This window comes from Otolemur garnettii, unplaced genomic scaffold (genome assembly GCF_000181295.1).
Source record: "Otolemur garnettii isolate 467f Iridium unplaced genomic scaffold, OtoGar3 scaffold00018, whole genome shotgun sequence".
NCBI lineage: Eukaryota > Metazoa > Chordata > Mammalia > Primates > Galagidae > Otolemur > Otolemur garnettii.
In genome coordinates, this window is record NW_003852413.1 from 13427742 (window position 1) to 13452240 (window position 24499).

At 35.3% G+C, this 24499-nt stretch overlaps 1 protein-coding gene across 1 annotated transcript in view; it reads right to left on the reverse strand.

Moving 5' to 3' along the window:
- Positions 1-24499, reverse strand: part of CEP112 (centrosomal protein 112) — a 423284-nt gene that overhangs the window by 255054 nt on the left and 143731 nt on the right. The window contains exon 18 of the mRNA XM_003786186.3: positions 12263-12398. Within this exon, the coding sequence (XP_003786234.1) occupies positions 12263-12398 (136 nt within the window). The remainder of the gene's footprint in view (positions 1-12262; positions 12399-24499) is intronic.

A 24499-nucleotide genomic window follows, 5' to 3' on the forward strand; every position in this document is an offset into this window, starting at 1 on the left:
GGTCTGATGATCATTTTTGTTTTTTAAATCTGTTCGTTATCCAACGCATGACAACACAAATAGATCCAGATAGCATTCTTGCTTCCTTGTTACTGAGAATTTTTTCATTAATTAAACAGCAATAACAGCATGGTGAACTAAAATAAAATCTCTAGGGATGCAAAGAACTGTTTAGCCAGCCTGAACTGTGCTAGGAGCCAGAATCAACCCCACTAGCCAACAGCCGTGGTTCTCAGAATTTTGTTTTCATGGCAAACCCAGTGTGTTTGCCAGGTATGAAGTTAATATACATCTAACAACGATAAATAAAAGGGAAAGAATTTAAAGCCAGATATTTAGCATCATTTAATGAGGATGTATTTTCAAGAGGAGAAAAATAAACTAGAAAAGTCAAGCTGGCTAGTGGAAGCCCCAGGAGGAACGAGGTAACTGACATTCAAGCAGTTGGTTTACAAGATTAAAAAGTTTCACTTTAAAACTGCTGCCAATACTTCAAAGAACATAGTTGTGTTTCTCAGCCATTTATTTGTTTCACAGAGAATAGGTAAATATAGAACAGCATTTCTTTTAAAAATATGATTGTATGCATATGTAGAAATATTTCTAACAGTAATATATTTTCACATTAAAATATGCACCTCTTACACAAATAATTGCTGACAGCTAACACTAATAGTGGATTTCACCATTAGTGTATAGATTATGTTATTATTTAAACAATGTTAAATGAGATAAAATGGTCTTCAAAGGGAAAGAAACAGTGAGAAGCATTTTTTTTTTAAGTTTAAGTCTGTTCTACTTTGTCTCATGGGCCTCATTTTTGAAACAGCAATTCTCTTTCTAAAACAAACTCAAAGCTTTTATTTTTTAATTCAAAATCCCATTGTCTGCTATCTGCAGCAGTTTCCAACTGGAAAAAGATGCCCTACAGCTCTGCTGGCTTTTACACAAAATATTTCTGTAAGAAGAGAAAAGCAGTGCAAAATAAGAACCAAAAAGGAAAAAATATCAACTATGGAAGAATCTAAACACATTATGATTCTCCAAATAACTAAGCTTCTGACTGCTTTTCTGTTAGAATTTGAGCTATATCAGATTCACACTCTTTAATCAACTGATAGTCTGCAAGAGAACTCTTCTAATTTACTGTTTTTTCACATACATGTTTTAATAATTTGAACTCGTTCAGATTTTCCTGTAAGAAATACTAGACTGATTCTCCCCATGTGAACGGGGATTCCGTTATAAATGGAATGGAGTTTCTTATTACTATACTCACACCAAGAGTGCTTTCTTTATTTCAGAAACTCAATTGCGCTTGGCCAAATTATGTGTAATTGAAACCACTGATAAACATTTCTGCAACAGAAGACAACCAAAAGAATTTCCTGCTCATTGTCTGCCATCACTATTAGTTTTTAAGGAGTCTGATTTTAGCACCACTAGACAGCTCAGGTGTGGTGAGGGATTGCTCACAAAGGACACAGGAATAGGGTATGTGTGAAGGGGTGGGGGTAGAGGGATCGAGAGGCGTGCACTGAATTGGTCCTTCACCAGATCATTTAGCCAGTTCACAGAGATATAATACCAAGAAGGCAAAGAAGAGAGACAGTCAAATAGGCCTGGAAGAACTGGTGAAGGAAAATAGAAGACAGACCATGAACAGAACAGAAATGATATGGGGAGGGCACCAACTGAAATGGTAGTTCCAGAATCAATTTCACAGATACTATCTTTCATCCCTGGCTGTCCTTATTAGGTGGCAGTGGTTCTTAATATAATGGTTCCTGGGATTACATTATACCCAGGACTTTTAGTTCCATCACACAAGTAGGAGATTCCTTTTTTTAACTTAAGAAAAGTAATCATTTCTAGGTTATCTCCAATTTTTTTATATTTTCTAATTTTTCACTATTAATAAATATCACAATAAACACTCTTGAGCACATATCTGACACATTTTGTACCTCTAAAAAAATTAAGTCTTAGAACCAACCAGTAAGTGATAAAGTGTTAGTACAATCTTCCAGAGAGGCTGCACAGCATTACACTCCCACCAGAAAATATGTCAAACCACTCGTTTCTTTGGGCCTTCATGAATTGCTATCTGTGTGTCAGTTGGAAAATAGCTCAATGATGTTTTAATTTATTTTTTAAAAATAAATTGATTTACTAGCATAAATAATCATTTCTTATTGTCAATTTCTACAAAAAAATTACATTGGGAGTTTGACAGGGATTGCATTGAGTTTAGAGGTCAATTTGGGAAGAGTTGCCATTTTGACAATACTGAATTTTCCAATCCATAAACAAAGACTACCTCTCCACTTAGATTTTTTAAAATTTCTAGAGGTGAAGCCTATGTTAACCAGTTTGATGTAAGCATTCCAAATTGTATATAAAATCAGCACATTGTGTCCCATAAATACATTAATGTACACCATTATGATTTAGTTAAAAATTTCTCCCAGCATTATTTCCTTGTTTTCAACACTTTCAACTTACATAATTAGTTTAGTTGTAAATATTTTGTTCTTTTTGATGCTATTGCGAATTACATTTTTTTTCTTAATTTAATTTTCAGATATTTTTCTACTAGCATATAGAAGTGTGACAGATCTTTGGATATTGATATTGTATCCTATAAACTTATTTAAATCATTTGTTAGTTCAATATTACTTTTATAGATTTCATAGAATTTTTACCATACAGGATCATATCTGATGCATTTAAACTTCTTTTTTTCCAATCTGTCTATCTTATTATATATTTTTTTGACTTGGTGCACTAGCTAAATAAAACCTCCAATATTATGTTGAATAGAAATGGCCAAAGTAGACATCTCTGCCTTGTTCATAGTATGAAAAGCATTAAATTCTTCAACATTAATTTTATTAGCTGTGTTTTCATAGATGTCCTGCATGAGGTTCAGCAAATTTGTTTCTAGTCCTAAACTTGCCCAATTTTTTTTATATTCTTTTTTTTTTTTTATTGAATGGTAACTGTGCACATTAATGCACTTCTGGGGTACAGTGTGGGGTTTTCACACACAATCTGAAACACTTCCATCAAACTGGTCACATTAGCCTTCATGTCATTTTCTTAGTTATTGTATTAAAACGTTCATATTCTACTCATAGAAAGATTCACTTGTACCCTTGTAAGATAAACCACAGAAGTGAACCCTCAAATCCCTCTCCCTCCACCCTTTCCCCCCTCCCTCCCCCTCCCCATATCCTTAGGTTGTTATTAGGTTATAGCTTTCATATAAAAGGTTTAAATTAGTTTCATAATAGGGGTGTGTACATTGGATACCTTTTCTTCCATTCCTGTGATACTTTGCTAAGAAGAACATTTTCCAGCTCCATCCACGTGAACACGAAGGACGTAAAGTCTCCAACTTTCTTTATGGCTGCATAGTATTTCATGGTGTACATATACCACAGTTTGTTGATCCATTCGTGGATCAATGGGCACTTGGCTTCTTCCATGACCTGTATTTTGTGTTCTTAAATGATCTTCCTTGGATTTACAGCTTGCCAAACTTCTTTCTGGGCTCAGCTCCCCGTCTTTGGCTTCATAGATTCTGATTCCAAGCAGTTTTTCTTCCTTTGCTCAGGAGCCTCTGACCAGGGTTGCTACCAGTCGGTCATCTTCCCAGAATCCCCTATTTGCTCAATTTTTTAAAAATGGTACTGGGCTTTTCAAATGTTTTTTCTGTCTTCATCAAGATTATCATGTGATTTTGTCCTTTATTCTATCTAATATGACACAGTTAAATGTTAAACCAACCTTGCATTCCTGGGATCCCACTTCATAGTGGTGTATAATCACTTTTATACGTTTCAGATTTTACATGGATTCAGATTACTAAAAGATCAATAAGAGTTTTTGTGTCTATGTCCATGATGAACATGAATCTGTTGTTTTCCTTTCTCTGAGCTCTGACATCAGAATAAAACTGGCCTCACAGAATGAACTGGAAAGTGTTCCTCCTCAATTTTCTGAAAAAGTATTAAAAGAATTAAAAGTATTTTTTTCTTTAAATATTTGATATAATTCACCAGTGAAGCCATCTGGCCCTGAGCTTTTCTTTGTAGGAAGATTTTTAATTGGTAATTTAATTTCTTATTATAGTTTAATTCAAATTTTGTTTCTTCTAGATACAGTTTTGGTAATTTGCATCTTCTTAGGAATTTGTCCATTTCATTAAAGTTGTATAATATTTTGGTTTATAGCAATATCATTTTCTATTGGATCAATTGTGGTGTCCATCCTCTCATCTTTCATTAACTTTTTAAATTTTTATCTCCTTAATTTTATAACTTGTTTGTTGGGTCAATCAACCTAATGTTTGTCTTTTTTTCTTTCTTTTTTTTTTTTTTTTTTTTTTTTTGGCATGAGCCACTATGCCAGCTAGTTTCTTTATTTGTAGTAGACACCACTTGCTCTGGCTGGTCTTGAACTCCTGAACTCAAGCCATCCACCCATCTGGGCCTCCAACAGGCCTAGGATTACAGGCATGGGGCATGGCCCCCACCCAGCCTTGTGCTCTTTATTGTTTCCTTTCTTCTGCTTTCTTAGACAGAAGCTTGCTTTGCTTTGCTTCTCTGGTTTTCTTCAGGTGAAGTTTAGATTGCTGATTTGAGAACTTCCTTTTTGGATATAGGTGTTTAAAGCTATACAAGCCCTGCTTTAACTACATTCCATAAATTTTGATATGCTATATTTTTGATCAGTTCAAAATATTTTCAGATTTCCCTTGTGATATCTTCTTTGACTCATGAGTAATTTAAAAGTGTGTTACTTAATTTCCAAATCTGTGAGGCTCTCCCAGATTTTCCTTTTGCTACTTATTTCTTCATTTATTATTGTAGAGGTCAAAGGACATACTTTATATTTTAATTCTTTTAAATTTGAGACTTGTGGCCAAGCATATGGCCCATCCTGGATAATGTTCCAAAAGTGCCTGCAGTCTGGGCAGGGTGACTTAAATCACCACCCAAGTCTCAGACTCACCTCTGAGTGGCACAAGTACAAACAGACCCAAGGCGGCATAGAAAAAGCTTTCAAACTTAATTAAAACTGGAATTCATGGACAGAAGATGTGACAAGACTTTCCCTCTGAAACAAATTGGGTTGACAGTTTGCTAAAACAAAAAACTCAACATTATTCTTATCTAGAGAATTCTAATAGGACTTGGAGCTTACAAAACATTCAATACATACTCTTTCATTTTCTTATTCTTTCATTTAGCAGGATTTTGAGATAGATCAATGCTGTTGTGTCAACGTTCATTCCTTTTCAATGTTGAGTGGTATTCTCATTGAACATACCACATTTTGTCCATCCTTTCACTTTCTAAAGAACATTTTTGTTGCACAGGTTTTGAGCTTTTATGAATAAATCTACTTTCAGTATTTGTGCATAAGTCTTTAGACATGTCTTTATTTCTCTTGATTAAATATGAAGGAATTGAATGACTGACTTACCATCATTATATATTTAGTATTTTAAGAAAATGTGTAGTTTGTACTATTTTTCATACCCACCAACAGTGTATAAGAGTTCCAACTGCAACACATCTTTGCCAGCACTTGATATCATCAATCAATCTTTATCATTTTAACCACTCTAATGAACATAATGATAACTGGCATCTCATTTGGGTTTTTAATTTGCATTTCCCTGATGAATGGTGATGATGTTGAGCATCTTTTCATGTGCTTATTAGTCATCTGTATATCTTCTTATGTGAACTGCCCAAGCAAATCTTTTGCCTATGTTTAATTTTTTATCTTATTGTTGAGTTGTAATATTTTCTTATATTTTAGATAAAACTTCTTTGAAATATATATATTATGAATCTTCTCTCCTATTCTCTGGCTTGACTCATTTCCTTTTTTTTTTCTTTTTTTTTTATTAAATGATAGCTATGTACATTAATGCAATCATGGGGTACAGTGTGGTGTTTTCATATACAATTTGAAATATTTTCATCAAACTGGTTAACACAGCCTTCAAGTCATTTTCTTAGTTATTGTGTTAAAATGTTCATTTTCTACTCTTAGAAAGATTTACTTGTACCCTTGTAAGATAAACCACAGAAGTGATCCCTCCAATCTCCCTCCCTCCACCCATTCTTCCTCCCTTCTCCCTCCCCCCTCCCTGTGTTCTTAGGCTGTTATTAGGTTTATAGCTTTCATATGAAAGCTATAAATTAATTTCATAATAGGGGTGTGTACATTGGATACTTTTTCTTCCATTCTTCTGATACTTTGCTAAGAAGAACATTTTCCAACTCCATCCATGTAAACATGAAGGACATAAAGTCTTCATCTTTCTTTATGGCTGCATAGTATTCCATGGTGTACATATACCACAGTTTGTTGATCCATTTGTGGTTCAATGGGCACTTGGGCTTCTTCCATGACCTAGCAATTATGAATTGGGCTGCAATAAACATTCCGATACAAATATCTTTATTATAATGTGATTTTTGGTCTTCTGGATATATACTCAATAAAGGAATTACAGGATCAAATGGCAAGTCTATTTTTAGTTCTCTAAGTGTTCTCCAGATGTCTTTCCAAAAGGAACAAATTAATTTGCATTCCCACCAGCAGTGTAGAAGTGTTCCCTTTTCTCCACATCCATGCCAACATCTCTGGTTTGGGGATTTTGTGATATGGGCTAATCTTACTGGAGTTGGGTGATATTTCAAAGTAGTTTTGATTTGCATTTCTCTGATGATTAAGGATAGTGAGCATTTTTTCATGTATCTGTAGGCCATGAGCCTATCTTCTTTATAGAAATTTCTTTTCAAGTCCCTTGCCTAGCCTCAGATGGGATCACTTGTTCTCTTCTTGCTAATACATTTGAGTTTTCTATGGATTCTGGTTATTAAACCTTTGTCAGACATAACCTACAAATATCTTCTCCCATTCTGAGGGCTGTCTGCTTGCTTTACTTACTTTGTTCTTGGCTGTGCAGAAGCTTTTTAGTTTGATCAGGTCCCAACAGTGTATTTTTGATGTTGCTTCAATTGCCCGGGGGGGGGTCCTCCTCAAAAAATTTTCACCCAGGCTGATTTCTTCAAGTCTTTTCCCTACACTTTCTTCTAATATTTTTATAGTTTCATGTCTTAAGTTTAAATCTTTAATCCAGTGAGAGTCTAGACTCATTTCTTTTTATTGTTTTTTAATTGTGTCTTTCAAAGAACAAACATTTTTAATTTTGATGAAGTCCAATGTAGCAATTTTTATATGAATATAATTTCAAGTTTTACAATATTGTGGTGAAAAATATGTGTCCTCTGACATACTGTTTTAGAAATATATTGAGAGACTTTATGGACTACTGAGTTTCGTAACTGCTTTAAGAGAGTGTTGTCTCTAAATGATAGACAGCAGAAATATATGTAGCTATAATACTATAAACTTTTATTAAGACCTTCTGTTTGGTTTTTGCCCCTCTGACCTGTCAAAGAGGAAGAAAAATAAAAGCTTCCCATGGCTATCTATGTCCACTTCTTAATGTATTCTTAACATCTTTTTCATATTTAGATTGAGTAATCTTGCCTTTAGAATGCAAAACTATATTCCTTTGTCCAGTTTATTGACTTGTATTGATTCTAATTTGTATGGTGGTATTACATTCCTTTCTTTTTTCTTTTTTTTTTTTTTTAAGACAGAGTCTCACTTTGTTGCCCTTGGTAGAGTGCTGTGGCATCACAGCTCACAGAAACCTAAAACTCCTGGGCTCAAGTGATTCTCTTGCCTCAGCTTCCCAAGTAGCTGGGACTACAGGCACCCTCCACAACACCTGACTATTTTTAGAGACGAGGTCTTGCTCTGGCTCAGGCTGGTCTCAACCCAGGAGATCAGGCAATCCACCCTCCTTTGCCTCCCAAGGGCTGGGATTACAAGCATGAGCCATGGTGCTCAGCACATTCTTACTTCCTTTTTGTCATAATATGTGACATATTTCCATCATCTTAATATAATCTTTGTATAACTTTATTTTTATCTTTTATAAATAGCATATTCAGGAATTTAAGTTTGCTCATCAATTGTTGCCATAAGGGTCTTGCGGAAAAGCAATGTTGCAGAGATTAAGCATGCTTATTGAAATTGTGTTTTAAATAAAGGTGACCACCTGCTCACTCAGGCAAAATGGCGAGCTTCTTTATTTGCAGTTGGTTTATATAGGGAATTTTATACATGTGCACAATACAGCAATGACCTCATTGATCCATTTAAACATCATGTGACTACCTCGTGATTAGCTTCTAATAATCCACTCAACATACACCTTTTGACATAACCCTTTCAATATAATCCAATTTAATATAACTTAATGGAGAACATGTTGTTAGCCATTACTTCTTTGTTCTTATCTGATGATGCCTGAGGCTATGGAGGAACAAGGTAAATTGAATACTTGCCCTTGCTGGCCTTGCCATTTGGAGGCTATTACTTCAGATCTTTAAACAAAGCATAAAGAAACTTCTTGGGCATATAGGAATTTGTGTGCAAACCTCTGCTCCCAGGTAGGCCTTAGTCGGTGGGGGGGGAGGGGGGGTTGCTGGAAACTTTTATAAGGAATTTTCAGGCTGGACTTCTTAAAAGCCTTTCACGAGGCCAAGTTTCATCTGTGCCAATAGATACCTATATGCATTGGGTAAATTCCTCTTCTCTTGAGGTCCCCGAGCACATTTCCATTCCCAGACCCATCAGCAAGCAACCTTCATTACTTACAGCAGATCAGGAAAGGTTACTGATGGGTATCTGGCCAGTTTTCCAAAGGGCTTTTTTATTGGCCTTATAAAGTCAACCTTAATTCCTTAACACAGTAAATGCTATTCCAGCTGAAGCCTTGGTCATGTTAGGCTCACAACCAACCTGGCCACATGGGATCATGCATCAGTTTCTTACAAGTATGCCTGCACAAAGTCTTTTCACTGCTCTCTCTTAAACAGCTATTTTGGTGAGAGGCATATAGGCATTTTGCCTATAGTCAATAACTTTTTTTACTAGAAAACTTTAACCTATGAATGTTTATTATTACAATGATATACTCTGTCTTATTTTGAACATCTTGTTTTGTTCTTGTTTCTGTTCCTTTGGTAGTATCTCCTCTCAAGTTTGTTTTTATCTTCTCAGGGACTTTATAAAAATGTGTCTTGTTAATTTCATTAATGCCTAAGTTTATGTATTTTAAAACTATTTCAGCCTACATTTCCTTAACTTCAAGAGTGTCAGATATTTATAACAAAGAGTTTTAACATAATATGCTCCTTAAACCCTCTCACTATCCACCTACTTCTTGATCTTTATTAATGTAATCTAGGTATTTGAATTCAAGATGTTATTAAATTTATATTTTCTACTTTGTAAACTGTTTTTTATCAAAAAAAATTAGCATTCTATTTTATAAGCATATTTATAACCTAGTACTTAAATGTTTTCTACTTTTTGGGGTTCCAGTGTTCTCTATTCATATTCATCATTTTATATAAAGTTTTCCTTACATGTTGGAAGTATTATGCTTAATTTCTGGATTAGTTCATGTGTTCATATAATTTTTTTGAAAAAAGTAATAAATGGCTTATATTCTGTGAGCTTTTATATATACAGAAATGTATTTCTATTGATTTTCCAACTGAAAATCTCCTTGGTTGTATATAAAACTAAGCCACAATTTTTTGTCTTTCAAAACTGTAAAACATTATTCCATCATTTTTCTAATTTCTTTGCCAGTGTCATCCTGCTTAGAAACTTGCAGGATAATCACTTTTATTCTCAAGGTTTAATTCTCTTCCCAGGATGTATTCAGGCTTCATTCATTTTACTTGGTAAATGGTCTATTATAAAGGTACTACTTTTCTGAATTTTTTTTTCTGAATTCTACAGTAGATAATTTTCAGAAGTGTGCTTTTACCTGTGAGGGCTAATGCAGAAGCCTGTTCTTTATTCTACAGAATGTTTTTACAGGTACCATGTTGTCTGCTTGCTTTTTCTCCTTACTGACTCTTGAATTCTGTGATCTCTTAATTTTATATCATCAGCCCCAGTGAAAGCAGTTATTGAGCCAAAATACCTGTCACAGCTATGGCCTTAGCAGGTCCAAATGTCTACTTTGGAGGCTCAAATTCTTGACAGTGTACTTGAAAATTCTTGCCTGGGGACTTCTCCATCAATATTGTCTCTATTCCTTTAATTTTAAATCTATCACAAAACTTCCGATGCAGCTCCATTGAATATTTGGACCAAACTTATGGTAGGGCCTGGGCCTTGATCACAACAAGGAGATAGGACAAGGTGCATAGCCTTAGCAGGGACTGAAAGTCTCCACTTTCCAGTTCAAGATCTCAGCAGGAATCTAGCTTTTGCCTCAGCCATGGTGTGGCAAACCCAAAGAATGAGCTCTCAGACCACTCTCAGGGACCAAACTCACACAAATCAGTGTAAGTGGAAATCAGAATTGAAAAAATAAACACAGTCCAAAGTATAATATAAACCCCTACAGGGCTCATTCAGATTCTAACATGAAACCTTTTTTTTTTTTTTCCAAATTGTCCATGGGATTTTACTAAGTACGTGCTTAGGACTCCTAAAGAAAATAAATTCAGCTGAAAATAAAATTAAAAATCCTATAATACTGTAATATTCTTTCTAAACAGGGAGAAATAAATTCAAAAATAAATTCAAAAAATACTACAAGTACAACAATATTCTTTCTAAACAGGGAAAAATAAATTCAATATACCTTAATAGGGAAACTGATAAATAAAATATGACATATCCATATAATAAAATATATTTAGCCTTAAAGGATTATACTAAATCAGCATGGTTAGAGCACAGGTATACTATATTAAATATAAAAGAACAAACAAGAATAATATACAAAATCTATTAGTAATAATCTAATTTTTAAAAAACAGAAAAACAAAACAATTATATATGCCTATGGCATATGATATTATGTATATATATAATACGTATGCATATTAAATATGGATATTATATATACATATATAATATGAAATCAACTGAATTAATACCGTTGTCCCTCAGTATCCATGGGATATTTTTCCTAGGACCCCCTGTAGATACCAAATTCCACAAATGTTCAATTCCCTTATCTCAACTGACATATTTCCATATAACCTATGCACTTCCTCCTGTACACATTAAATCATCTCTAGATTACTTCTCAAACCTAATATACCTCATACAACATCCACATATCACTCTCTTCACATGGATTCAACATAGTATGCTACGTGTAGCAAATTTAAGTCATTCTTTCTGGAACTTTAGCAAATTTTGTCTTCCAAATACTAAAAATATCATTTAAATCCACAGATGCAGAACCCATGGCTATGAAACCCGTGGATATGGAGGGACTACTGTACACAGCATCCTCAAATTATGGCCCACAGGCCACATGTGGCCCACCAAGGACATTTATCTGGCCTGCCAGGTGTTTTTGCTGCCACTGCCTATCCTGCTTAGCAGCCAACTCATCCCAGAGCTGGCAGTACAGCTTTCCAGTGGTCTGAGGGATAGTGAACTGGCCCCCTGTTTAAAAAGTTTAAAGATGCCTAGTACACACTAAACTAATTATAGTGGTTTTCTCAGAGTGGAGAGGAGAGACTAATGTGATGAGACCTGAGTAAAAGAGTAAACTAAAACTCCACCTGAATGTTTTTGTGTGATAACCATAGTGTTAACAGGTATTGACTCTTCACAATGATATCTTGGCATTTGTAATAATTCTCTTTATTCTTCCAAAAATTTTTGTTCATAACTGAAAAGAATTTATCACTTATCCTATATAAGAACTGAAGGCAGCCTCTATCCTCCTGAGCTGTCAATTGAACATAGTTTACAGTAAATGGTCAATAAAACATTATTTATGAAACAAGAAACACAGACATGGTTAACGTGAGCTATCGCACTAAAGGAACTGATCAGTCATGGGATTTTTCTTGTAGGTTGACCTATCCTCCCAGCCAAGACACATTCTTGTTATTACTACATTTTAGATGAAACTTCTAAATTATTCTGGCATTGGTTTAGGACGAATTAAGGGGCGATATCCCTTTCTCATTCTGAATCTGACCCAACTGTATGGCCAATTTTGATAAAGCTTTTTTTAAAAGTGAAATGTTTCTGTCATATTTAAGATAAGAATATACCTTCCTACCGAGAGAGTGACTTTTAGAAAGTATAGTGTGGCTGCCTCCCTACCTGATCTTTCATTTCAGCATAGACTTTCTCTGAGTTCAGTTCCACCTGCCGCTTAAACTCTTCCAGAGCAGCATCTGCCTGCTGGGCCTGCAACCTCTGAACTTCAGTCACACGAGTGAGCTGCTCCTCTTTTTCCCTAGAGAAGTTCAGAAAAGTACCAGAGTTAAAATATAAAAGAACTAGGCTAGAATGAAAGAACAATATTTAATTCTCTCTCAAAGGAAATTCAGATTCAATTTTTCATCCACATGCTATAAAACTTCCCTTTAAAAAGTTAAAAATAAAATAATTTGTCTTTGGAGAAAAAGTATATTATGCATGCTTTTAAGTCTTTCCGTAATACATATTCTGATGAAGACAAAACTACTTTCAAAGATTTTCCTAAAAACAAAACTGTATAAAATCATGTCTCCATCAACTAACAAATGAATAAACAACATGTGGTATGTCCATACAGTGGAATATTATTCTATCATAAAAAGGAATAAAACTCTGATACATGGTACAACATGGATAAACCTTAAAAACATTAAGCCAAGTGAAAGAAGCCAGTCACAAAAGGTCACATATCATATCATTCTATTTACATGAAATATCCAGAGTAGGTAAAGCCATGGGGACAGAAAGTAGATTAGTTATTTGTAGGAGGTGGTCAAGAGGGGAAGGCAACAATTGCTAATGGATATGGAGTGACGAAAATATTCTAGAACTAGATATTGGTGATGGTTGCATAATCCTGTGAATATACTAAAACTGGCCAAATTGTATACTTTTAAAAGGTGAATTTTGTGACATATGAATTATATCTCAATTTGAAGACCAATGTAACAATAGAAAGCTATTGGTCTACGAGCAGTTGATCTTCAGGGTGGTCAGCACAATAGAGCAACACAATGCCTAAATTATTTTCCTGCCCTCTGGTAGACTTGCCCAAAAGAACTGATAAACGTCTCATTTCTTCCTACCTCATCCCCAAATTACATAGTTGAAAGAGTCCAACAAAACAAAAGAAATCTTTGTATATTCATTGAAAAAAAGGCTTTAACGTATAAATGCATACACATTACTAATAACTAATGCTGAGTTCTGACTGGGTACCAGGCACTGTGCAAAAGATGTTTATATGCCTCCTTTCATTTATTCTCACAGTAAACCTGTGTGAGAGTGTTATTATATCCTTACTTTTATAGAACAGGAAACTGGAGCTTAGAGAATATTTCCAAGGTGACACACCTCAAGTAATAGGTCAAGCCAGGATTCCAGCCCTGGCAGTCCATTTCTAGAGTCCTGTTCTTGGCTACTACACCATGTTGCTTTCCTGATTTTCCAGACGCCATAGGTAAGATTTACTTGGCTCACCTTTCCTAAATGGGAAAGTTTACACATATATAAAACATTTTCTTATTACCAGCTGTAACACTGAAGAATGCTGGGGATAGACGAGGTAATTTAACTCATCCAAATCGAATTTTAGAGAAAATTCATAATGGGGAAAAAGACTATTCTAAACTATCATGCCACTGTCTTTTAAGAGGTGAGCAAAAGGTAATTTGGGCTTGTTGGGTGTTATTCAGATTGGAGTTTGAACACCCCCAAATCCAAAATCATTTCTAGGCTTTCCAATAAGAACATACATACATGTAATATAAAGTATCAAAATATCAAACAAATTTCCTCCCCCCAGACGCAAATCTTTTCCAAAGCTTAAGCAGTCAAAAGACTGGTCAAAAGATGCTAAGAAAAAGTGTCACCTAATTCCCATTTCAGCAAGGCTCTCCTGCCCTTTTATAATGAGGTAATGTTTATAGAAATTAGCATTTCCTCCCCACTCCAGCCCCCAACTGCACCCATGTATTGGGACAGAGCTTATCTACAAATAAGCAACTCTTGGTTTACCAGGCTGAGACAATATACCCTGCATCTTCCCTTTAGTTTTCATTTTAAGAACTACTTGTGTCTGTTTTTATCTCTTCATGTCCATCTACCTGAAGATGACAGTAATCACTGAAGCCCCCTGATAAAGCAATTTTCCCACTGAAATCCCTCTTTCTCGGTGTGTCTGTTTTACAGGCCCGGCCACCATTTTTATGACCTGCAGGGTTTAATAATGCTGAAGGTGTGTGATGCCCTGCATGAGAGCTAAGCCACTCCAGATCAAGATGCATGCCAGATGTGGCTCCCAGTTACTGCATTTCAGTTACTGCATTTTAATAGCAATGGGGTACAGGCTTCTGGATGTTTTTAAGAGCTTTTCTCTAAGTTGTCCACTCTTATGGACAGGAACTTGAATATCATGTTGTCCACCACTTTTCTTATATGTTAAAACAAAATATCTTTAATGTTGACTAGTTGTTACATTCTAAGGCCTTAATGTTCTCAATGCTTTCTCTGCCACATAATATTAATATTAGCTCATAGATAATGGTGATTAATAACTGGATGTCACATTGAATACTGATTCCAAAGTCATCACTATATAAAAGACTGAGGACTCTGACGACTATAGAGAATTTTAATTTGGCCTGGTGTATTTTCACTCTTCCTATATTAATCTGCCCAAGAACAGGAAGCCTTGAGTTGTATTTGTGTAGGGTTTCCTTGGTACAAACATTGACTAATTTTTTTGAATATTCAAATATTTAAATATTAAAACAGCATATGGGAACAACATAAAGTCATATAAATTGTGTTGGGTATCCCATGATCTACACCTGGGTTTGCAAATAGATGTTTCTAGTGTGATGGTCCCATCTGGCCAGAGGGTCTGTCTGGAATGCTCGATAGCCAGGATCCTGAGGGCCAGCTTAGAGGGAAAGGCTGTTGTGGGTGGTGAATGGTAGCCTCATTGCAGGGTATTGGGGTTAGGTAGGGCAAGAGCTATTGTATCCAAGGTTTACCTTTATATGGCCAGTTTGTCCATAAATAAAAAAGAAAGTATGTCGGACAATATTTGAAAACTTTAAAAGTTTAAATTATATGTCACATAATTTTAAATTATGTGCCATTAATTAGCCAAAAGCAAATTAGATAACATATTTATAAAAACATATGACCTAGGGCTAAAATATCAACTTTGTTCTATCCATGTTGAAAGAGAGTTGTTTTATAATTTAATTCAATAATTCACATGAGCTATTTAATGTAAATGCTTTCAATTTTACAGGACAAATATTTTCCATGTCATTCTTACTGAGTTTTATTCATTTAGTTTACAACTTACGACCACACAAATCAAAGTCTTAAACTTTAGGCCTCATCAGGTATATATTAAAGACCATTTTAAAATGTTAAAATAGAACTTTATACAATAAAACACATGGCTTTTAAGTGATAATTTCGACCCTGGTTTACAAATAGCAAATACTGTTTAATATTCAATTGTAGGCATGGGGTGATGTGTGAAATCCAGTTTCTAGTTCTGCTGCCCTGGCTGAGCTGATCAAACAGTAAAGCTGAATATGCAAGAAGGTCTCGTTACTGTAAATCAATATCTTGTCTAGTAAAACCATGATAATTAGCTACACTAATATTTAGGCATCTTATGTCTTAATACAAGTAAAACCTGTGTCTTAAATACAGAGGTAATGATCATTTTAGGTGGGGTCCACTTTAATTTCCACAAGGTGATGAAATAGAAGTGAAAGCCTTGAGCAACTGAAGTAAAGTTCTGCTCCTCAATACCGTAAGACCAGTGCTCTGCTACCATGATCTCAAACAGTACATCTGAGCAGAAGGGGAAGAAAGGGGACTTTGAAGATTTTTTTTCAGTTGAACTAGTGGTGAGGCCGAGTATAAATGCATCACTCAAATGCCTTAAAGCTGGGCCTCCACGAAGATAAAAAGGTGGGAAGAAAATTTGCTTTTTAACTCTGATTTATTTATAAAGTGCAGTAAATTTTCCTCATCTGAGTACATAAAGAAAAAAGAAGCTACATTCTTAAACAACCACAAGCCAGCTCAGATTAAAGGATGTTCTGAAGTACATGATTATTCCAAAAAGGGCAATAAAATGTAGGGGACTAATGGACTACAGTTTAGTATTTCTTGGGCTTTACAAGCTAACATTTGTATGTACAGGCCAACCGTAATTTGAAAATCTCTCTTTTGCACATTTCTGTACCAGCACTTTTGATAATGATGGCTACAATCCAACATATATTTATAAGGCTTCACATTACAGTATACTTCATTTGCTGCCAGCTTGGCATCTCCCCTGGAAACTCCAAGAAAAACAAAACAAAACAAAAAACTTCAAACAAGTCTGAAAAACAGCTAGAAGAGTCTCCATTCCCTTTCCAGCTGGGCTGGAAAACAAGACTTTCAAGCAGCAATATCAACTATATTCATAACTGCCAACTGGTACTTAGATTGATTAGGCTGAATCAGCCAAAAACATTAAAAATAATACTTTTCATTAAGCATGATAAATGAATAAACTGTTTTGGCCCCTTCTTCATTTAACTTCTGAGACTAGTAATTTGCTAAATCTTTGTAAAAAAAAAAAAAAAAAAGGTAAGCACTATGGACATCTAAACATTTCATACCGCCAGAGTCAGAAAGGATGGCCCAGTAAAATGGACATTAGTGTTAGTCTTAACATTGAAAGTATGGCAGCACTCCCTGAATCAATCCAGAGGTTCTGCGGAATCACTGCGTAGACAAGGAATGAGAGCAGCCCCCGGAAGATGGAGAAGGTAAGGAATGGATTCATCCATAGAACCTCCTGACAACACCAGGACAATCCCTAAATCTGATCCAAACTTCTGCCCTTCAAAACTGTAAGATAAAAGATTTGAAATGTTTTAAGATGCTAAGTTCGTGGTAATTTATCACAGCAGCTATAGAAAATGAATACAACTGACAATACTAGTAGTTCTTGAATGCAACATGTCAAGGGTTATCTATAGTTTTTAATACATAATATTTATAACATCCTTAATAATGTTCTAAGGAAAAATTAGTAGTTGTGGATAAGAAAAATTTTAAGTTAAATTGGGAATAGAAAAATATCCATAGGAACTGTGTTATAGTCCTCAAGTGTTTAAAGTTTTTGATTATTCAAGTTACTTGGCTCCCAGTAAGTAGTATCAGGCTTAACAATAACCTAAAATCACAAATTCTCCCTCTAAAAGGGTATATTTACATTTGATAGAAGCAAGTTTGAAGGAGATAAAGCCCAGAATGAAAATGCCCTAACACTACTTCATTAACTCCTAAAGATATCTACCTTGACTAAGGTGAATCTGCTCAAAGAAATAAAATCTAAATTTTGTTAGCGCAGAGTCAGAATTGTTATGAACCAACACTTGTGGAGCTCGGTGACCCCTAACACTTCCTGTGAACAAAGAAAATTTTGGTCTTCCGATGTTAAGTTCACATGATCAGAATCCAATATTAAAAAGAACTGTGCAGTGGGGAATGAGGTACTGTGAAAAACACCAGGGAACATCAGTATTATCAGATAGGTCAAGAAAATGCCAGTTCACAAATAAGGTGACTATTTATGAGAGAGTTTTAAGGCCTTATGAGAAAATTATGCTGCCAAACATGTCCTCATGGCCCATATCAGAGACATATTTCATAATATTTGTTATACGGTGAGTGTTCATGGTCCTGGTCCAATTCAAAATATACCAAGACAAAGTGCTGAGTCACAGTAGGCACTGCAGAAAATAGTCATATAACCACTCAAGCTAAAAAGTCAAATAATCTATAAATGCATCCTCAGTAATATGTTAGAAGATTTTAAAAATTTTCTAAGAATAGTACATATTTTAAATGGCTCATAGTAAACCTGATACGATTTTTTCCTTCCTCCTCCTAAAAGACATAAGCTCTGTTGAGTTCATAATGGCCTTTCAAACTTTCATTGACTCATTCATCAAACATCAAACATGCTAAGCAGCAAAGCTATGAGAACCTTTCTAAGAAGGTAACATCAAGTTAAAGAGTAAGACAAATACTAACACACAGGCTCTAAAAAAAACAGAGAGGGAGAGGATTCAGACAGACTGCTATCCCTTTCACTTAATGGAAGAGATGGGTATTGTAGGAAGCAGATCTCTACTGTAGGAATATTCATTCTGAGACAGTGAATCAACACAGTGACTCACAAGCCTCTTGGGGTAAAGGGACGTACACACTACAATGGAGTACAGATAGAGCAAAGAAAGCCAGCACAGCAGTTCTCAGCATCAGAGCAGATGAACCATAATCCTGGCTCAAACAGGGCAGCATTGGCATGACCACAAGTAATAAAGCTCAATGAAACTATGATAATCCAAAACTCAATCAGGAAAATTTAAAGAAATACCTATTAAGGAAAAAGTTTGGAAAAGGTATGGTAACAGCATAAAGAAGTCCTGTGGAAGTCCATTCTGACAAGGACATTTGACTGTCCGTGATTTAGACTTACTCAGAGAGCTTGTCCCCAAGGTCAAACGCCAGTATTATAGAACTATGCTTACTGGTTGAAGTATGTTGGTTACAATTGGAAGGTGGAGTCTTCAACTATTAAAAAACCTCTTAAGAAGATAAAGATTCTAGCTAGGAAATCTATAAATCTTTGAACTAAACTAGATTTGAATCATGACTCAAAAGAACTAGTTCTGGCATCAGCCTTCCAGATTCAATTCTCAACAACTTAGTTAAGTTCTAGGAGTTGAGACAAGGGTCCTGGAAGCAAGTTCTGAGATCTGTTTGGTCAACTGTTCCTATCTTGAAGAAACCACGATCTAACTAAGGTAAAAGAAAAAGCTGCAAGAAAGAAAATAGTGTAATATTAAATATATTAAATTTTGTGGCAAATTTTAAGTGTGAAAGGAATACATAGAATGTAATGAGCTAGTGAGAGCCTAGAGAAAACCAATCTCAGAAGGTCAAATTTATGTGCAAAGTAGAAAATAAAGCTATATAAATAAATTTAATGAACAGTTTAAGTTTAAAGCATTACATAATTTTGCACTAAACTAACTTGTGCCTGTAATATAGGTCCATAAATAATTCAAACAAACTCTAATCTCAGGACACAGAAAAGAAATTAATATTTTTATGTTAAAATACTAAAACCTTGAGAAAATGATGATTAAAGATGTATAGTGAAGAAAGAGTCTTTTAAAATCTCTAAATACTTCAAACTTCAAAATAAATCTCAAATCTAATGTCGTTGCCTTCTATGTTTCCTATATTTAAGAAATTATTGACTAAAACTTCTATATGTAAATTAAACATCATATATACAAAGCTTACATATAGACTATTTTATTATGTAGGCAGTATAATTATCAGTCAGTAATAAGAAAGTATGCACATGTTCTCCTATAAAATGACAATCTCTAAATATTTTGGAATAGGTGCAGGACCACTTCTTGTTACCAGGGAGAGGAAGAAAGACAGTGTGAAGTTATTCAAGCAGAATGATAAGTAAACCAAAGCCAGATCAAAGGAATAAAGAAAAAAAGGCTGAAATGTGAAGCTGAAATATTTATTTCCTTCAAAAATATCATCTATGTCTTGTCCCTGGGCAGTTCAATATTTCAAAGTAGCTGAAAAATATTCTCACTTATATTCATCACTAGGCACAATAGATCAAATTTTAAGTAGGCAAATTTTCTCCTTATTATTTATCAAACATGAATTTAATATCATGTGAAAGAAGTTTTTTCTGCTTATTTTGTAGATTATTTCTTAGTGATATGGAATGAAAAGTCACAATAGATATTTTCAACTACTTTTAGTGAATGATATTGCTATAATCTGTAACATTTAGAGTGTAATCAAAATTTTTAGGTCTGTATAAATGATGAAATAGGGTTCATTTAGTATCTACTAAGCTTATGATGGTTTAGGCAGTTCACATTTTATTAGATTCTTATAGCTATAAAAGAAGTTATTACCTTTTTTTAGGTGAAAACACTAAAACTTAGAAGAGTTAAGTGACCAACCCAGGTTTACATAGTAAATGGCATAACAAGAAATTAAACCAATTCATCAGACTTCAAAGTCCACAGTAGTTTCATTACATCATGGTATTTCTTTAAATCTGTACACATATTTTTTATTAAATTGCTGTTTGATGTTGATTAGTTGGATTTGCAACTAAGTCCTTATTGTAATTTATCCTCATATATTTGCATATCAAATTGCTGTTAGAACGTCTGAAAGCTAACATGGTTGCCATGCATTTACCTACCATCTATTACATGCCAAAGTCAGTACTAAAAATGCAAAAATGGTCAACAAATTGTTTTTGTTTTTAAGATGGGCTATGAACTATTTTTAGCGTGATAAAACCTTCACAATGATACAAACACAGTACTATGAGCAGACAAGGACCAGAGGAATTCATTGTGCCTAGAAAAACATAGCAAAACTTTATAAAGGCCTTACCATTCTGGCAAGATCATCACTGAAAGTGTTTAACATACATACATACATATATACACACATACATACGTGGGTCACTATGAAAGTTTTGACAGACAATGATATGGTCCATTACTTCACTTCCAAGAAACACAGTTGACAGCATCATTTCTGACTCACCTGGGCAAGTTTCAGCTTGCTTAGTTTATTGTTGCTGGGAGCACTTCATTTGTTTCCACCCACTTGTATTTTATGTTTCTTGATTTTTGTGTATTTCATAACTTTTGTAGTGACATATATATTATATGTAATATATTAAAACTATATGCATTTGTAAAATTATATGTAAATATATATTATATTGACATTTATAAAATATCTTTCATTTTCTTCATTATCATCGTAATTTCCATGAAAAAAACAAATCCCCATCAGAAACATTTCTTTATGAGGAAGATGAATATGGCGAGGGCAAGAGATTTCCAAAGACACCATTAAAGGTTTTGAGATATAATTAAATACATAACCATTTTTACTGATTATAAGAAGCATACACTATATTAATACTTACACTGGATTTATTGTCAGTGAAGATATAAATCTTTATGAATATATGTAATCCATGTTTCACTGGCCATTTCTTTCCACTTAATACTAGACTTTTCCATAGACTCCAGTGATGAGGTTACATGTATGTGCTTTATAGCAAGGTCAGTCATCTCTTAATCTGCTAGCATGTGGTATTCATGAATTCATTTACCATTAACATGGTGAGTTTTCACCATGTGTGAGGCACCTTGCTTGATGTTGAGAAACATGACTGAACTAAGTCACACTCAGTTTCTGCACTAAGAGAGCTTTCAGTCTAGCAGAGGAAATGACACTGAAGCAATACTAATAAGAACAACTGAATATTCAGTTCACTGAACAAAGAAGAAATGTAAGGCATTAAGTGTTTGTATATCAGAGGACAGAACCTCACACAGGAATTAGGAGATAAGAAAGTGATGTTAAAGATAAAAGAAGGATGAGCAGGACTGAGTCAAAGAAAACACAGGACAGAAGTCTAGTTTAAAGGATCCTCCAAGCTGTGAAAGGCAAAAACTAGTTAATTCAAGGAAAAGAACAAGGCCAGTAGGACTGAAGTATAGAGAACAGAGACAGCAGGGCTTGTGATGAAGGCTGACAATTGTCTTCCCATAATGAAATTCCAGAGATGGAAACCACGCGTGAAGTAAAATAGCAAGGAATGCAATTACATATTGCTGAAGAAAAATCAGTGAACATGAAGACATACAGTGAAAACTAACCAAAATAAATCACAGAAAGAAAACAGATTTGTAAAAAAGAAACAGGGCATCAGTGGCAGCCTAACATGTGTATACTTACAGTCCGTAAAGGAAAAGAGAGAAAGGGCTAGAAATTGAGGAAGTAATGGCCAAAAATATTTTGCATGTAGTGAAAATTATAAACCTATACATATATGAACTCAAAGGTATCTCCAGACACATGTAGAAAACTACCATAAGGTACATCAAATCAATTTTATATAAACCAATCATCTAAAAAACAAACTTTAAAAGCAGCTATTTAAAAAGACGTGTTACAGAAGAACAAAAATGAGAAGGACAAAAGGCCTGCCAGGGGAAATGCTGCAGGCTAAAAGACACTGAAGCAACAGCTTCACAGTAAAGAAAAATCCAATCAACTCGCAATTCCATACCCAGTGAAAATATCCTTTAAAAACTAAGGTGAAATAAAGACATTTTAGACATACAAATAATGAAAGTATTCATCATCAAAAACCCACACTACAGAAAACAAAAGAAAGTCCTTCAGAATAATGAAATCAAGATAGAAATATGAATACACCCAAAGGGATGGAGATTACTAAAAATAACTACATGGGTAAAATAACATGTTTTTATATTATTTAAACTGCCTTAAAAGTTATAACAATGTAGAGTGGGGTTTATAAAAAGTAAAAATAAAGAAATGGCAGTAAACAATTATGAGATGCTTCTGCATAAACTAGTATAACATCGCTTGAGGACAGACTAATATCATTTAAATGTACAATCTAAACTCCAAAGCAGCCATTAAACAACAAAGGTATTAGCTGCAACTGACAAGCCAATATAGGAGATAATAATAAAGAACAGTCACTCAATTCAAAAGAAGGGAGGAAAGAAATGAAAAGATAAATGATAGGAAAAATAAAAACAACCATATGACTTAAAATGAACCATATCATTAGCTACGTTAAATATAAATGGTAAACATCTCAAAAGGAAAAAATTATCAAATTGGTTGAAAAAGCATGAGCCAATTATATGCAGCTACTAAAGAAAGATGCCAACAGGTTAAAGGCAAAAGCATTTAAAAAGATAGGTCATATCAACATTGATGAAAAGAAAGCAGAATGGCAACATTAATATCAGACAAAGTAGATTTCAGAGCAAAGAATGTTGCCAACAACAAAGAAAGCAACTCCATAATACTTAGAGACCCAATTTATCAACAGGACACAAATGTTCAAAATATAAGCAGCAGCAGGAGGGGGTGGGGCAAGATAGTCAAATAGAAACTTCCAAGAATGGCTCAGCGCCCGTAACACAGTGGTTATAGTGCCAGCCACGTACACTGAGCTGGCAGGTTCGAGCCCGGCCCAGGCCTGCTAAACAACAATGACAACTGAACAAAAAATAGCCAGCATCGGGGCAGGCACCTATAGTCACAGCTACTTGGGAGGCTGAGGCAAGAGAATCGCTTAAGCCCAGGAGTTTGAGGTTGCTATGAGCTGTGATACTATAGCACTCTACCAAGGTCAGCACAGAGAGACTCTGTCTCAAAAAAAAAAAAAAAAAAAAAGTGAAACTTCCAAGGATGGTGTCTCTGTACAAATGCTAAAGTCAAGAACTATCCACACAAGGAAGCCTCTTCAAAAGAGCCAAAAATCTGGTAATCAATCACACTGCCTGATTTTAACATAATATCACGGAAAGAGTCACTGAAGAAGGCAGAAAAGAAGCAATGTGACGCCACTGCTCCCCCTGCCCCAGCTGTGCCCCACCAGCATGCTCAGCGGAGAGAGAATCCATGTGCTGGAGGAGGGAGAGTGAAGCGACTGTGGGTCTTTGCACTGAAACTGGAGGCTGCCCTGGCACAGAGGAACACAGCACAGGGCAGAACTCTGCCCCTGCCCACAAAGGGAGCATTGAGACCCATCCAGCTAAAGGGAAATCCTGTGCCCTGAAACCCAAGTTCCAGCTCGCACCACTGCTAACTGACAAAAAGCAGCCTGTGGCCTGGACTAAATTCACAAGGCAGTTTGGCTACATAGGCTGCAATACTCAGGGAATTTTTGCAACTGTGCTGGCCCAGGACCAGTAGACTTGAGGCACGTGTGACCCAGAAAGTCATGAGGGGTGGCAGCCACAGCACTGCCAGTGTCCCCTCTCCAACTCAAGGCAGTGCAGCTCAGGGAGACTCTTCCACTTGGGGAAAGAAAAGGGAAAAGCTCAGAAGACTTAGTTCTGTAACTTGGGGGCCAGCTCAGCCACAGTGAAATAAAAAACCAAGCAGACAGAAGTCCCCGAGTCCAACCTAGTTCCTCGATGGCATCTCTGCATCCACACTGGGCCAGAAGGAAACATGCGGCCCTGAGGGAAGGGCCCAGGCCAGGCAGGATTCACATGCTGAGGAAAGAGCTCTTGGGCTTTGAACATAATTGGAAGTGATCAGGCAACAACCATGAAGGGCTCTGGGTGAGACTGAGATGGCTTCCGGTGTGACCTCATCCTGGGGGTCCCAGGGAGTGTCCATGTCACGCTCCCTCCACCTCCAGCAGCCCAGCCCAGAGTATGAGGGAAT